Source organism: Ischnura elegans, chromosome 2, assembly GCF_921293095.1.
Source record: "Ischnura elegans chromosome 2, ioIscEleg1.1, whole genome shotgun sequence".
NCBI classification, from domain to species: domain Eukaryota; kingdom Metazoa; phylum Arthropoda; class Insecta; order Odonata; family Coenagrionidae; genus Ischnura; species Ischnura elegans.
Window position 1 is genome coordinate 109766134 of NC_060247.1, and position 16574 is coordinate 109782707.

The window sequence follows — 16574 nt, forward strand, 5'->3', positions numbered from 1 at the left end:
GCATGTTCCGTCACCACCAATTTTAATGGTTGTCCCAGCCAAACGGCACGCCTGTGCTCTTCTGTCTGGCTTTCACGGAGCGTCCGGTTTCGCCGATTTATTCGTTAGGGTCTTCAACCCGCTGCGCGCCGGCTTATTTCTCGCGGCCCCTTGAGGCTGAAGAAAATATTGTATCACAACAGCAAAAATAAAGCCAAATATCGACACAACCGTCAAAAATAAACAATGACAAAAATCGATTTGATTGATTGATTGGACTTTTTAACCAATCTTCTATATTATTTCTACTGTATAGATACCTTTTTCTCAACTAATTCGCAGCCAAACTCTACAAATGGAGTACCAAAATGCACAGAACTTATCAGAGAACATGCGACGGCATATCTTACTTCCTAAATATTGCTATTGTTTCCTAAAATTGGTTTTTAAATAATGAAAAAAAACGGTAAATATTCCTGACGTTAACGGCGCACAAACTGATACATTTGTTCATTTGCAACAATACCTCGCATTCTTTAAATAACTTTTATCAAAATGCGGCTAATTCCACATTCAAGTCTTCTGTTGATACGTAAGTATGAGTCATCATGTGCGTTTGATAGAGGATTGTGTAATTACTTCCAATGTTGTGTTTAAAGAGGCCCTCTGACCTCAATTTGTACATGAACATTACAATTAAATTTTTTCATAAGACCCTGCCTTTCTTTCTACATTTTAAAATTAGAAACGCGCTTATCCCTCTGTGGACCTGCGTTGAAAAGAGCGGGGGAAGCCCGCTGGGAGCGGGCGCAGCACGCTCATAAAGATTATTGCACTCTTTAAATTATTCGTTTTTTTTGTATAGTTTAATGATGTGGTGGTAAATTGACGAAGAGAATTGTGGCCCTCCGGACGATCTGAAATCGATTTTTGGACATTGCATTAAAAAAGGTTGAAGACACCTGTCTTAGGGCAATCCTAGCAGGTTGTTAATCCTTACTTGGTTTTGTGTGGTGATATTTATTAACGAGCCACGTTGTGTTCAGAAAGTAGCGGAAACTAAAGTATCTCGCTTATTTGGAAAGTCCGATTGTTATCATTTATTTTTATTATAGTTTTACCTCAGAGTAAGGATGGGGGAGAGTGCGCTTTGGCTACTGCGCATGTAGTCAAGATCCCGCATACACAGCATATACATCCCACACTTCCCACAATTCTTCCCACAAGGGATTCCCGCACTACTTCCCACGATCACGTGGTAACCATGTTGACTACAAGAATCTGCTACTGCGCAGCCTGATAGCGCCCTCTACCCCAATCCTTACTCTTAGAGTTTTACACATTCCCCTGAAGTATTATGAAATTTTCAGCTGCGTTAATTGTTTACTTTGTCTGTGGCAACCGCCAAGTTAACGCGTGTTTTTGTGAGCTGGGCGACTTTCGGCTCACACTTCATTGCTTTCTAGTGAATTTTTGGACAAAATCAGTTCTGTAACGATACCTCAGCCCCCCAAATTCACCAGGAAATACTCCGTGTGACTTATTACTGTTTTCAAATGTGAGAGAACCTTGAAGGGCCGTCGTTTTACAAGCATAGATGACATTAAATAAAATCGCTGACTTGAGCTAAAGACTATCCCCTGGACTGGCCCAATGGAATAAAGTAATGGGGCTGATCAAAAATAAGGCCTGGAAACTTTGAAACCTGTAGGTGAACCCCTGACCCTCGCTCAAATGTCATATAGTGGGGGAGGGTAAAATATCGGAAAATTAAATACGTCATTCCCTAATTTAATATGGTATTTAATACAGTCATTCTTTGTAGTAAAGTGTAGTATAATTTCAGGGAGCTGCGCTGCCTAACTGGCTGCATATTTTATTTTTTCAATTAAATTCGCGGAACATTTCGTGACTGAAAAGTTTACATGAATTTTAAAGATTTTTCTGGAAAAGGAAACCACCCGAGTCACGTAGCACCATTGATACACATGGAATTTGACCCGTACTTACATGAACCTCCTGTTCTCGCTCAACGGAATCATCATCACTGACGACCGTTGCTAAAACTTGGTTAACCATGAGGACTGCAACTAGTGTGCAGGTACCTGTGAAACAAGAAAACGTAAATGTTTTTTTTCAATACCTTGAGCAACAAGAAAGATAAGAGCCTTCTTCCATTTGTCTTGCTGGAATGATTTCAAATAAAAGGATTTACCCGCATAGATTCAGAGTAGGTATTCGTGTACTATCTTGTTTCCATTTAACACCTTGGACATCTATCACTGCCGAGTTGGTTCCTATAAAATATCGTAACTGTTCACCAGCTATCAGTCTATGAGCCATTAAAAAAAATGTGCGCTTTCCAAAGCCAAATTTTTTAAGCAAACATTTTACTCGCCTGCTCTTAAATAAAGTATTTGTATAAAAATCATCTCCAAAGATGTTGTCCAATAAGTGGTCGTAATACTCTAATAAAAGTTTCCATTTTGTAAATATAAATAAATATTATGTTTGAATGGAGAATTTAGAAGCGTATTTTTGGATAGAATCCAACAGAACTTTTGGACCTAAACATAATTATTATATTTTAAGACAAGACAAATTTTACCTTATAAATTTAAAAATAACATTCAGGTTAATAGTAATTTGTTAAAAACTATGAAAATGAAAATGCATTGCTGAAAATTTTCTAACTTGATTTTTCAACAATAAGCTTCATTTAAGTAATTTGATTGAAACCATATTAGTGCTGATGAATGAGAGAATAAAATCAATCAGCAAAAAGAAATCTACGCAAAAAAATATTAAATGTACTTATTTAAAGTGAATGTACTTGCAATTTTTTGTTGTGATTTTACACTCCTGTGGCTATTTCCGGAGTGAACACTTCACTCACTTATCCATATATACCTTTGGGTTGATTCACTGAGTGAATGACTTGAAACAATTCAAATTTAACTTATAACGATGACGGCAAAAAGAAATAGAACGATACGATGAATCACAAAATATCCTTCTCCTCAACATCATACAATTTCTTCCTCTTATCTTCTGGAGGTTTAAAATAATGTGCCTTGGTGGCTTGCCCATAAGGACTCTCGGACGCCGCCCATCCCAAAGATTTGAAACAGGAAAAAAGTAAATACCAATTCAATTATTATGGTACATCTAATTAACAAAAGTGTTTTTTTCAATCGCATACATCGGAAATGTAGGGAAAAAAAGCAAAAATAGCGCGAGAAGTTCGTATTTTTAGCCGTGGGGCGCTGGCCAGAACGTCCCAATCCATCGCCATGCAGTTATATGAAGAGTGGTAGCGGTAGGGGCTGCTGATGCTATGACGCGACTAAGCTTGTGTCTTATGGAAGTCTTGGGACGCTGCCCGAGCATGCGCAGAGCGATGTATCTACTGAAAGTACGTCGCCGCGCCGGCCGGCGGCCGTATAATCCGGCGTCTACTTGGTGCTGCAGTGTTGCAGAATATCTTGTTTTGCTTTAAATTTTACTGATATAAATATTTAAATCATATTATTTTAAATTAAACAAATTTAATACCTAGATAGCCTTAAAAAATCACTGGAATACCAAATTATTAAAAAAAAAAAATGTCGACACCCCGGTGTAGTCCCCCCGAACATTTGACTCACGAGCCGCCACTGTAATATTGGCCAGTTTTTGGAGAAATTAGACCGTGTAATCAAAATAATTTTTACAGTACGAATCAGCAAGATTACATAGCCACGCCTCATGTAGACACGACATCATTTAAGGGCGTCTTCTACTCATCAGCGAAGGCCGTCTATTTTTCGCTGCGTTGCTCGAGAAGTAGGAAACGAATCGAAAAATGGAATAATTTGGGTCTCTTTGCTTTTCAAACACTAACGAAATCAGCAGTATTCGCTTCATTATCGCTGGAAAATAGGTAAATGGAATATCGAAGATTTTAATGTCGCTAGTGATAAAAATTGCTCTTACAATCTTCATTAAGACGAGAATCACATAGAATTTTAGCCAAGTCTTTATGCAAAAAACAACTACCTCTCATTGCGTGAAACCAATGAAGTTTGAACTTTGGAAAATTTGTAATTAAAAATGAACATTGTGACGGGAAAATTTTCTGTGAAGAAAATCAAGCAAAAATTAAGAAGTCAATGCCTTTACATAGGAGTAACCAATCTCTAATTTTATGCTTAAGTATAAAAATGCCTCTCTATTGAAGTTTCTTAAATATTCCTCATAAATTATTTTCCAGTTTTAACGTAAAACAATTAGATATTAGGAGAAAAGGAAATAGTGATTGATACTTAGTATGGCGATGGACAAGGAAAACAAACGGACTAGGGGTATATGAAATTTACCGTGACTTGAGTTAGTGCCAATAGAGAGCTAACGGCATTGAATATAATTTCGCATTTCATAAATTTATTATTCACTAAGCTATACTTACTTACCGCTCACAGATAACACTTTGGTCGACGTAGTCATGCTGGCAGCAAGTGATGCTACCCCGGTTAATTTCAAAAATATATTAAAATATCCGAAAAGATATTTAAATATTTAATTTTCAACTGAATCGAACTGGCGGTTCAAGTATTCTTCTCAAGGAAAGATACCAGAGTAGTAAGGAGAATTTCCTCCTACTGTTGCCAGCCATCTTTGACTGGGATAATGATTTCGGAATAGTTTTTTTCCGATTAACTTGTCACTTGATGGCCGAAGGTCGATTCTTGAATGGGCAATAAAAATACATAAGAGGAAAATTTTCCTCATGGCGACACCTCTTCGACCAACTTACTCGGAGATTATGGGTAGATGAATGGCTACTTTGAGTTAATTCTCTCGTGAATGTTGGCCAATATATCGACAGGTTATAATGTCGTAAATGGACGATATTATCTCAACACTAGTTAATTTGGGAGCAGGATGACATTCTTTTGTCCATAACAATTAGGCCACACCTAAAAATTTGATTAAACAGTTCTGGCTCCGATCCTTCGACAGCTATATTTACGTTCAAAATGGTGTTTACAGAGTTTCAAACGAACTTTAGCTTGAAACCACCCGAATGACCTATTAAAAATGTTATTAAATAAGCAAGCTGCATGTTCGTTAGTGAAGTATAATCGAATGTAGATAAAAACAGTGAGGACATAATGTTTATATTGATATTCTTACTTTTATTGATAACTTCGCGACAAGTAAGTACCGAGTGCTGCCTATTTCGACGAATGTCTTATCCCTCTTTGTGATACAATTTTTTTTGGTGCGGTTCATTCTTAACGTATTTTGTTTGCAGTCGGCGAATGAAGGAATTATTATTTAAGTTTGGTTTTCATTATAAGTGATATCATTAATTGCTTTGAAACAAAGCTGGAGTATATAGGACCTCATTTCGGCGAAAATGACCCTCTCTGCGCCCTACATCATATCCCATATTTAAATGTATACGATTAGGATTTTTAAATGGAACGTAAGGGAGTGGGCCTTCAATTGCGAATTGAAGAGGGAAATACATGAAAGAAGTGGTGGCTGTCAGAATGCTTCTTTTGCAAATGCAACAGCAGAAATTGAATGACGTGTCGTAACAAAAGGTAATTAGAACGACGCAAAAGACGCGTTGGAAATTACTAGAAGTAGCACTATGGGCTTCGGGGGCATGAGGTGCACCTACGGACTAACTTTGATTGCTATCCATGCCGCCGTATGAAAATGCATAGCGGACAGACAAACAGACATTATCTTTTTATATATATATGGATGAGAAGAATATCGCTGCAAGTCGCGGCCTTGCCATTGCGCATGATTTAATGAACTATTGCGGTTGCTATTTATTTTATGTTTTCCTCATTTTTAGGTCGGAGGGGAGCGGTCCCCGGGGCAACCCATTCACATACCCCCAGCCGGAGCACTACATATTTGGCATTGATTTGTTGCTTACTGAATGTCCATATAAACCTCATAATTCAGAGTATACTTGAATAGCATTTACGTGTTGACATAATCCCTGAGTTAGTGGGAGAAACAGTTGTGTAGCAAAATATAGTTTTCCAACAACCAAGCAATATTATGATGTGATATTTTTTCTCATCATAATGGAAAGAAATTCATTTGGTTTTGCTATTGTTACTGATTAAAAAAAGTAAACAACTAACGGCAAGTAATATGATAGCAGTTAGAATTATCAGCATGTAGCTAAATTGCGAATCAAAGTGAATTGATAAGAAATATTTCAAGATCTTTCCTCACTCGTTTTATCATTATTAGCTTTCCAGGGAGCCCATAAAGAGAGTCATAGACAATTTAAATGAGAGGGTTTATGTAGGTTCGAAGATTTTTGCGGCGTTGATGAGATGATCTCAAGAGAATGCAGAGAGGGTTTATGGTTTCTATGGATTTCAATGTATCCAATGTCCTTATTTTTTACCGTCCATCGCAAAAATAATCTTTTCTAATCGCATCTTAACCAAGTGTGGGATGCTTTTTTCCCCATGTATCGAAATTCCTCGAAAAAAATATTCTTCATCGGAACATAGAATCGGGCATATAAAGAACGCCTTAAACTCTTCTGGCAGTCTGAGGCAAAGAAAGAGTGGAGTGAATACATCTCTGCAGCAAAAGCGCAGGACTAACAGGTGCGTACATCATGTCATTCAGAAGCAGTAATATTTATTGGTATGAGCATAGACGGATCTAAAGGGTGGGGAGCATGGGGGCACGTGACCCCACCACACCCTCAAAAAATATGCAAGATTTTTAATACGGTCCCATTATCATTGCGTTCGTTTTGTATCACGGGGTATCCTTATGCCCCCCCAGAATAAAATCCTGGATACGGCCTTACTTGTGCTCCTCCCAGAAAGAAATCCTGGATCCGCGCCTGGGTAAGAGAGCTGTTTTTGGCTTGACCTGGAGGAATTCGAATGCATTACTTATAAATAATACATTGTTGGTAGTTTTCCGTGAATAATTTAATTTCACTTCATGAGTAGTTCCAATAAATTTCGTATATTACGGTTGGTATATCATCAGTAATTCAATATTACTGTCACTTTAGGCCTCTGCACGGCACTCTTGATTAGACAATCTTATATTTACCCTGTTCCTCTGGACACCCCATCATCTGGCAAAGTAAGAGAAGATTCCGGTCGTTTGGGCTATTGTATAGTTGCAGTGGCGGATCTAGGATAGGGACAGGGTGTGGGGGTTAAAATTCCAGCTGTAGTGGGGTCGGAAAAAAATTAACATTCTACCTAGTGTAAATTGGATACCCAAAGGGTGGTCTATAGCCCCCTCAGATCCGACACTGGATAGTTGGAGCATCCCCTAGACCGCGACAAATGAAATAGAGTGGTTCAGTGGCGTAGCCAGGGGGGGGGGGGGGTCCGGGGGGTCCGGACCCCCGAAATATAAAAACACAATTATTGTCTTTCATAAAAGAAAACAAAATATTGAAAATCAGGAATTTACAAAATGTTTCTTTAACAAATTAAGTTTTTTAGATTGTGAAAAGTACTAAAATTAGTTGAAAAACCATTAATTAGAGCCCGGTTTTTCAAAACATTTTCCCCCTGGTTTTGGACACCCCTCCCGAACGAAATTCCAGGCTACGCCACTGGAGTGGTTGATATGTGTCCCGTTTAACCGGAATGTTCCCTATTTGCAGAATGGAAAAGAGGGCGTTGCTAGCGTTCTGCTTGGTGGTGGTCCTCCTGGCTGGAGCGGGGACTGCGGAGTTTCCTGACGGTCAAGTGGACTTGGGGAGGCCGGCGTCTGATGGCGACGACTCAGGCTCGCTTTCTTTCGCTCGGCGGCGCTTCAGGAGACTCACGTACGAGCAGATGAGGGCTGCCGCTGAGGCGATCACTCTTCCGACCCTGCCGCCAACTCCATACACCGGACAAGTGGGCCGTGCGATTTGATGCAGAGGAACCCGTTCTACAAAACTTACAATCCTTAAGGATACCAAAATGTACCGCGGCTATTTTTCCCTAGCAAATGCCGATTTTCAGTCCATTACTTAGCAAGTATAAGGAGTAAGAAGGTGTGCCTTAAAAACACAGAGGACAGATTTTATAAATTCCTGTGAAAATATAGAGAATAAACGATTGAAAATGAATAAAAATACAAAATAATTTTTGGGGAAACGGCTGTCGTTTCATTTTTTCATTCTTTAACCCTAACCTATGACCTATTTGCGGCAAAGAACGAGTAAATGTATAAGCTGCTTCGAAAGGAATTTGGTGGGAAATTGCCTTGATGCGGTGGTTGGAGGATTTCCCACCCCGTTGTGTCGAGGATATTTCGAGTGCAACTCTCCGTCCGTCGGATGGGACGTTAAGCCGTGGTCCCCATGGTGCCTTTAGTTTTGAACAGTGATGGCAATCGAATGTACTTGAACGAAAGTCAAAACCAGTGTAATTTCAATAGCTTCGTTCCCGGGACCGAAATGTAGATACGAAACGAAAAAGCATTGAACCTTGGGAGCTAAATTCAGGGTCGAAACGAAATCGGAGTCAAAACTTCTTCGGGTCGAAACTAAACTAAAACTCTGAGACGAAACGAAACGCAGATAATGCTTAGCACCGAGAGGACCACGTGCTTCGCCTTCGAACAGTTTAGTTTTGACCCACGCGCCGAGTGCGAAGTATGGTTGAGTGAAGTATAGGTTCGGCCTAACGCCATCAGATGCATAGGCCACTCGTACTTTTATCCTTGACAGGAGAACGGTGAAAGGAAACTGGACATTTGATTTTTAAGCTCGATGTTTTAACCTCTCAACACGCACGTCAAACGTTATGGGTTGAAACTATTCCCTCTTTTCCACTATTATATATTCCACTCAACTTCTGTGATTGAAAATTTGCAATGAGCAGCGGTGTATCAATTAATTTATTTTCGTTCCTGGGAATTAAGTTTCGTCCCGGGTCGAAACTAAATTCCTTGGTGATTTTAATTTCGTGCGGGAACGAAAGTAAACCTAGGCCTCGTATTTTCGTTTCCCTCTGGGTCGAAATGAAACATTTTCGTTTCGTTTCACTTGCCACCTCTGGTTTAGAGGAGGCTAATGCCGACGCCGGGTTTTCCTCCTCCCGTTCTTCCATACCCTTCCCTCATGGCAAATTACTTAAGCTCTCTGTCGCCTCATCTAAATAGGTACCATACCTTGGATTTTGGTGAAAAAACATTTAAATGAATCCCATTTCTTTCGGCACCTCATTAAAAATGGGTTGAAGGACTTGATGGCTTGACGTCGAGTAATCTATCCACTAAGCCCCAAATCTATGAACTATACGCATCTTTGTCTACCCGAACCCGCCTCGAGTTACACATTTTTCTCGGAAACAATTGTTTTCTGGCAATTTCTTTTGGTAGCCCTGTAAAAGCAGAAGATAGTACATTCATGCAAAGAACACAGCTTTGCGAAATAAGAGGAAATACCCGAGTAAGGGAATGATCATGAAGAAAATACAGGAAATTTTCGAGGAAACAACTAAAATTTGTCACTGATTTCACATCTAGTTCTTGCGTATATGCATCATATGGCCTTACGCCCTCCCGTGTAAGCGAACGTGTTTTAGAGGCATGATTGCTAATTATTTAAGGACGTTGTTGATTAAGAAATGAAGTGTAAAGTGTTAAAAAAGGAATGAATGCCAACAAGAAGAGAAAGAGTAATGCAGTCAATAAAAAGAAAATCGGCAAAAATTGCGGGAAATACTTTAATCCTTCATCTCCCGTTTACAAAGCCTGCCTTTCGATACAAGGGGAAAAAATGGCAATGATGTGTGAAATCATAATTGTATGTGTGTCTTTTAAAAAGTATTTAAGACGGTCTGACATTATTTAAAAAACATAGAGAAGTGACCTCGAATATAGTGATATATACTGGAAGGCCTTTGACAGGGGGCGCTACCTGTGGGCGTCTGATTATAAGCAAATATTATCCATGATTGTAAACAATTTTCGTCCACTACTCATACGACAATTATTGAATGACATCCTAGATCACGTGACTCCTGTTACCTTTCTCTGACCTCTCCGTATCTGGGATGATCCCTGCTTGGCTGATGCCGATGTTTGAGCTTGTTTGAATGTTGTTTATTACGACTGAATCTATCTACATCAAACGTAGAACTCGGGAAGAAGGAGATTGATGTATTCATAAAATATATTTACTTTTATTGTAATAACTTCCATTTTCTCGGGAAAATAATGCATTTCAAAGTTACGATGTTACCCTTAGATTTTAATTACAGCGCAGCCACCTTGAATGCTCTGTTTATGTATGCACTTAGATTGTGAGTTTTGAGACCGTGAAAACAGTAAAAAAGCTATCAGTGAAACTCATCATCGAATCAAAATGAAGAAAATAGTATTTCTGGGAGTAAAGCGCTGTTCTAATATTTGCTATTATTATTCGTCCAGCTAAGTTTGACTACCCTGTCCTTATCTGTGGACATATATACCTATATCGGATATAAATGCTGCATCTTTCGCGGAAGTGGTCTATTGCCTACGTGAGCAACTGACTTCCAGCCATACACCTATTGTAGGCGTCTACAAGGTTATTCCGGCCGTTTTCCAGGCCTTTAATATATCTACATCTACGTAATACCCCGCAAGCCGCCTATGAGGCGTGTGGCAGGGGGTGTTAGGACACCAGCCGTTTAATCATAAAAAATGAAGTGCTCTAACGAAGTTGGTACTAGCGTTTATTAAAGTCCTTTACGGTTCGGGGGAAAAACGAATCCTCATATCTATCCGTTCGGCAAAACATCTCCCTTAATTTGTCGCCTCTATCGGACCTGGAAATGTAATGCGGCTCTAGTATTATGTTCTCTGTGTCGCTCTTAAAAATATCCAATTTAAATTGTTCAAGCGATCTAAGTCTAGCGTTGTCTGTACGCCCGTAGCAGTTTTTGACGAACCTCGCAGTCCTCCTTAATATTTTGTTCAATTCGCGGATTAAGTCTTTCTGCACCTTATCTCATACTCTCGCGGCATGTTCAAGGTGCGGGCGGACGAGTGCGAAATAGCACCTTTCTTTTACTTTCTCATCCGAAAATCTTCCCACATAACGCTTGATGAATCCTAATTTCTTCATGGCTATGCCGCAAATATTCCTTGTATGTGATCCCCACGAGTCTCGAGGTTATCGTAACTCCAAGGCACTTCACTTCGTTTGTTGCCTTTACGTTTATACCATCTATTGTATAAATATGGTTATAGGTGGACGAATTACGCAAGAAATGCACCGTTATACATTTACTCAGATTAAGTTTGAGACCCCACTCTTGGCCACGCAAATGAACGTTGTTGTCCGATGATAGAAATTCATGGTGAGAGTGATCACTAATTTCGCGATATATTACAGCGTCGTCAGCAAATAAACGTATTTTATTTCTAATGCGGGAGCAGAGTTGTTACGTATTTTGTATTTTTAGTTAGTTAAAGTTGTTACGTATTTTTATTACGTATTTTATATTGCGTATTTTATACTTTTTAATTTTTTAAATATTTTAGTAATTTACTTTCTATCGTAACTACCTGGTACTTCACTTCATATATATTCGCATCCATTTCGAATAAATATTTCGGTTTGCCCTTTCGCGCTGCATCTTTCATATATTTTTTCAGAATGGGGAAGATGGCGCTAGTTTGTTACTTGGCGGTAACCGCACTCATCGGGGTCATCAACGCTGTACCATTAGAGCCTCCTGGTGATGTAGAAGTGACGGCCTTGTTGATAGCGCTGAGATTGAGAAGAGATCAACAGAAGAAACAGATCCATCATCGTAAGAAAGCGAATCATCATTGAAAGCGATGTATCAAATGTTATGTGGGAAATCCCAGCCCACTCAAAATGATCAAAAACGATCCAAAACCCACTCCAAGACTGAAAAATAATCGCAGAGCTTCGCGATGACCTAGCCATTTCTCAGGACTGCTGATTACAATCTACCAGAAGGATGAAGCTGCCGATCGTGTATTACGGTGTAACTTGAATATATTGAGGAAAGGGATCAACTATTGTAATAAATTTTTTTCGTCCAATAAAGTATCCTACTCCAAAAGTATGATTATTTTTTTTACTACTCTTACCTACTACTCTTAAAAAAACACGGTACACTCACCCCCATTTTCAATTTTTGAAGTACCCCTCCTTCAAGCAACGACCTCTTCGGTTATTTATAAAAGCGATGCTTTGTTATCAGAGCTTCCTTTGGATACATGTCATGAACAGAAAAGGCTTTGCATAAGTGGAGGTGTAAGCTATATCTTGGTTCGACGACCCAGATTGTTTCAATTACGTCAAAACTTATTTCAAAGAGAAAAATTGGGAAAAAAATCACATGCCGCATGAACACAAAAAATGGAGTGCATTTATATAAGCGTTCTGCATAAGTGTAGGTTCGAAGATTTTCGCGGCGTTGATTAGATGATCTCTGAATTCTATCCGGGTTTTCACCGCGTCCGTTGTGTTTTGGCTACAACAGTTTCGCTGACATTGCAGTCAGCGTCTTCAGGTCTTCCTTCTACCTGAAGACGCTGACTGCAATGTCAGCGAAATTGTTGTCGCCAAAACACAACGGACGCGGTGAAAACCCGAATAGAATGCAGAGATCGTTCGGCATAAGTGTTTTTAATAAATAAAACTTATTAATAGCATCCATGCGGAGTGAGATTTCAACTACTGTGTCTCAGAAAATAGCTTACAGAGGTATTACATTATTGGTGGTGTGGTATGTTATTTGGAGGAGGCGACCGACAGCTGAGGTCATTTGCGCCATGAGGGAAGGGAAGGTAAGGAAAAGTGGAGAGAAATCCGGCGTCGGAACCAGCCTATTGTTAACGAAAGGCGCCAAGGGGACCACGGCTTAACGTCCCATCCGACGGACGGAGTGCTGCGCTTGAAATATCCTCCACACAACATTCAAGCAGGGATCGGACAGTATCTGAGAACTCTCTGCCGTCGGGATTTGAGCCCGAGCCCGACGGGACGGAAGCCAACACTGTAGCCACCAACCCAACCCGAAATCGCAACTTATATTTGTAAAACAACAAAGGGTAAATGAACGGGAAAGATAAGGCGTGACGCAAAAAAATAATCAACTTTTAGACATTATTTCATAATTTAAAAATGAAAAAAAATACTACAGTTGCTTCCCACGTTTCATGAGTTAGTGACGTTGTTAGTTACGTTGCCCGAAAGGATTGACTGTTAATCGCCGGTTGATCCAGAGATGAACTGAAATCCAAATTATTGCTGAAACCCAGACATTTTACCGGCCTGCGAGCCACCCCTTTGTCATGAAATGAAACTCTGAGGAGAGAGCCCCGGATTGGGGAAGATGGGGCCACCTGGCCTCACCGAACCCAGGTTAAATAAACAAAAATCAAGTCAAGTCATTGGAGAACTGGCTCATTGGCGGGTTACAATATCCATTGGGTGGATGTTGTAACTGCGGACACATCTTAAAGTCTCTTTCCTGCGCATATTAGGCCTCAGAAGTAATATCCATCAAATGGATATATCAACCCGATGCACCAGAGAACCGGCGGATACGTACAATTACCGGCAGAGCCTGAAATCTGACATGGCTTTTAGATATTCATCGATTATTTAAAAAAAATCGTTTCATGGATCCTCCATGCATTACAAATAAGGGATATGAGTTGTTTGTCAAAGTGGTGAAATGAGAATTTCATTGGAGAACTTCTTTATAGTGACCTATCCTGCCTCCCATAGCGTTCATGGATTATTTTCTGGTGGTGGGGGCACAAGGGTCTGATTGGCAAACGGTCTTCTCACATTTGAGGTTAAAAACAATATACAGCAATTGAGAGGATAAGAAGCCAACGGGTTTGAGTGATTTTAATTCAAAACAGTGTTACGTACAGAAATTGATAGAAGAAATATACAAAAACTTGTTGGCCAAGGGATATATAAGTGAGTCTTTGTTCTGTGCTGACATCTAGTGGAAAATCAAATGCACTACTAAATATGTTTTTGTTCTCCTTTGTTTGCTTTACCTAATTTCTGTATCTAACTCTGTTTATAAAAAAAATAACCGGTGCTCCTGGGACTTTAACTCCCTAAATTATTGTGCCAAATATCTCTTTAATTTAATGTAAACGTTATTGATGTGAAAATATTAATAAGTTACAAGCATATTAACGACAGTTTTCGAGCTCCTTTCCCACTTGGACGATGCTTTTCTTCGAGCGCTGACTAGTGAATAACCAATGACTGGCAAATCTGCCTTCCTGAATTGCGCTCAAGGCTTCAATGATTGAAGTTCCGTCATACACAAAACAAAACGAACGTAATGATAACCGTGTAATTAGTCTTATCTACTTTTTAAGAGTCTGGAGGGGTGGGGGCACGTGCCCCCACGTGCCCCCGGAACCCCGCCCCCTGAATCCACGTATGTAGATGCTCATATTTTTATTGTTTCTAGAAAATACAGGGGAACCTCCCTCCCGCGCGCCCTCCCCCTTAATCTGCCGCTAGTTTTTTTGAATTCGGGAACACAATCGCTGCTGTAGAGAAGGTAAATGTGTGAGGTTGGTCAAATGGAGTCAAATCTTCCTGCGACAAGGCGCGTCTCCGCAATGCCCTATTCGATCCTTCGAATGGCTCAAGGCGATGCCTATCCCCGCCTCGGGAACCCGGAGTTCGACTAATGACGCCTCACCATACCTCCAGCCAGGAGGGGGGATGGCTTTCCCGCGTCCACCGGTCGTCACAAATTGCTAGGTAGGTACTCCAAATCCACCAACTCGCCGAACCAGCTCCATTCAAAACTTTCAGTTTGTGCTTCCTTCCTCCCCTCCAGAGCTTACGCCCTCCCCTCAAGAAAATCCTGGATCTACCTATAACCCCTCATACTTCTCCCATTCTCCGCTAACCAAGCGGCGAATGAAGGACGCCTGTTGTCGTTCATTTCTTTTCACGTTGGCTTTGGAACCGAACTTGTTGCGTGTTTGTGCTGTGGGAGTTCTTTCTAGTTCATTATTTGGAATTTCACGTGTGGCTTTGCGGCGAAACAATGCAGCATATTACTCTTCATTAAGTATTTATTACTTCGACACTATTCGGAAGAGCTTTATCTCGAGTCATTGAAGAACGTCTGTTTTCGTTCATTTTTTTCGCGATGGCTCTGGAACCGAACCTGCTACGTACGTGGTCCGTGAAAGTTCTGTCCAGCTGAATATATGGAATTCTACGTTTGCATTTACGGCTTAGCAGTGCAACATTGTGTTCCTAATTCGGTGTTCATCTCTTCGAGTGTATTTTGTGAAGCCTGCGTCAGTGTCACGTAACCAGTGTTCGCGTGGGGAATCGGGAAGGTGTGGTGTCTTCCCTCCGTGAGAGTCCCGCTTCGAATCCCAACGGTGCTGGATAATTTTCAGAGACTACGCGATCCCTGATTGAGTTTTGTGGAGGACACTTCAAGTTCAGCACTCCGTCCGTCGTATGGGCAGTTAAGCCGTTGTCTCCTTGCTGCCTTTCGTTAAAAGTTGGCCAATTCCGACGCCGGATTTCTATCTTCCTTCCGTTCTTAGCCTTCCCCCATGGCGAAAATGGCCATACTGTACCATTTTTCTCGTCAAAGAAGGTTTTTTGGGCCTCTAGCCGGGTTATCTCTCTCCAATTGGTCGACGTTTCGGAACCCGAGTCGCGTTCCATCATCAGGGCTGATGGCTAGTGTCCGTCTGTCCTCAAAATTTGCCCAGCTTATATCTGGTAAGTGACCAGCTGCCGGTGATTATATATACCACCTGTTCAGCGGCGAGAATTGTTCGCAAAGTACACGCGCAGGGAGAAAATGGCAACACAAGGGACCAGTGTAACCTTCCCAGTGTTAGTGCAGGTGGCTTCAGCCAACCGAATTCTCATTAGGGCCGATTTCCTCGCATTGTTGAGTGAATACCAAAGTACCTGTAAGGTCCTTGTAAGCCCGATGTACCGGGGATTAAGGTGTAAACATATTCCGAACACGCATTAATGCAAAGGGAGTTTATTGGCTCCAAGAAAAGAAAATATATTTTACAATACACTGTGACACTGTTAGTTATGAAGCACTGACACTCAGCCGACACGCGCGTAAGTCCTTATCACCAGTCCTCTCTCTCCGTAGAACTAACTGTACTTTCTCGCGCCCCTGGCGTGGCGCTCCTCATCCCTCTATCGGCGAGCCCTTAAATTACTTGCTGGAGACTCGCACAGGGGCGCCACACCACCCCCTTCCTAGTGACAGAGGCAATCTGGCATGACAAAAGAAAGAGAAAAAAAAAAGAAAATTTAAATGCAAACAAAATTAACCCACTGAGAGAGACAATTTAAGGCAAAAAAATCCCGGAGGTGCTCAGGAAAGTGCACTCTTCTTCCCGATCGGGTCGTCTGCCCTTCCTTTTCGGGTGCTGTGGGCACTCTGAGGGGTTCCCTCTGTGGTCCCCCTGACGCTATGACCCCCTGTGGAGGTATCAATGGTGTCTCAGGTCGTGGTGGCCGCAGGATGGTACTTGCTGGTGCAGCTGGTGTGGCCACTGTTGGGTCATCGGAGGCGATGAAAGCGGGCTTAAGGCGG

At 40.9% G+C, this 16574-nt stretch overlaps 2 protein-coding genes across 2 annotated transcripts in view; one reads left to right on the forward strand and one right to left on the reverse strand.

The window, feature by feature from the left end:
• LOC124154353 overlaps window positions 1-4586 on the reverse strand; it is a 61813-nt gene extending 57227 nt beyond the window's left edge. Inside the window, exons 1-2 of the mRNA XM_046528030.1 lie at window positions 4431-4586; window positions 1990-2084 (exon numbers count right to left, since the gene is read on the reverse strand). The gene's annotated coding sequence lies outside the window, so the exon portion shown is untranslated. The remainder of the gene's footprint in view (window positions 1-1989; window positions 2085-4430) is intronic.
• A 1852-nt stretch (window positions 4587-6438) lies between these two features.
• LOC124174117 lies at window positions 6439-8119 on the forward strand. The gene is made up of 2 exons (XM_046553244.1): window positions 6439-6611; window positions 7643-8119. The coding sequence occupies exons 1-2, from the start codon at window positions 6454-6456 to the stop codon at window positions 7896-7898; spliced, it is 414 nt and encodes a 137-aa protein (XP_046409200.1). The 5' UTR covers window positions 6439-6453; the 3' UTR covers window positions 7899-8119.
• The last annotated feature ends 8455 nt before the right edge of the window (window positions 8120-16574 follow it).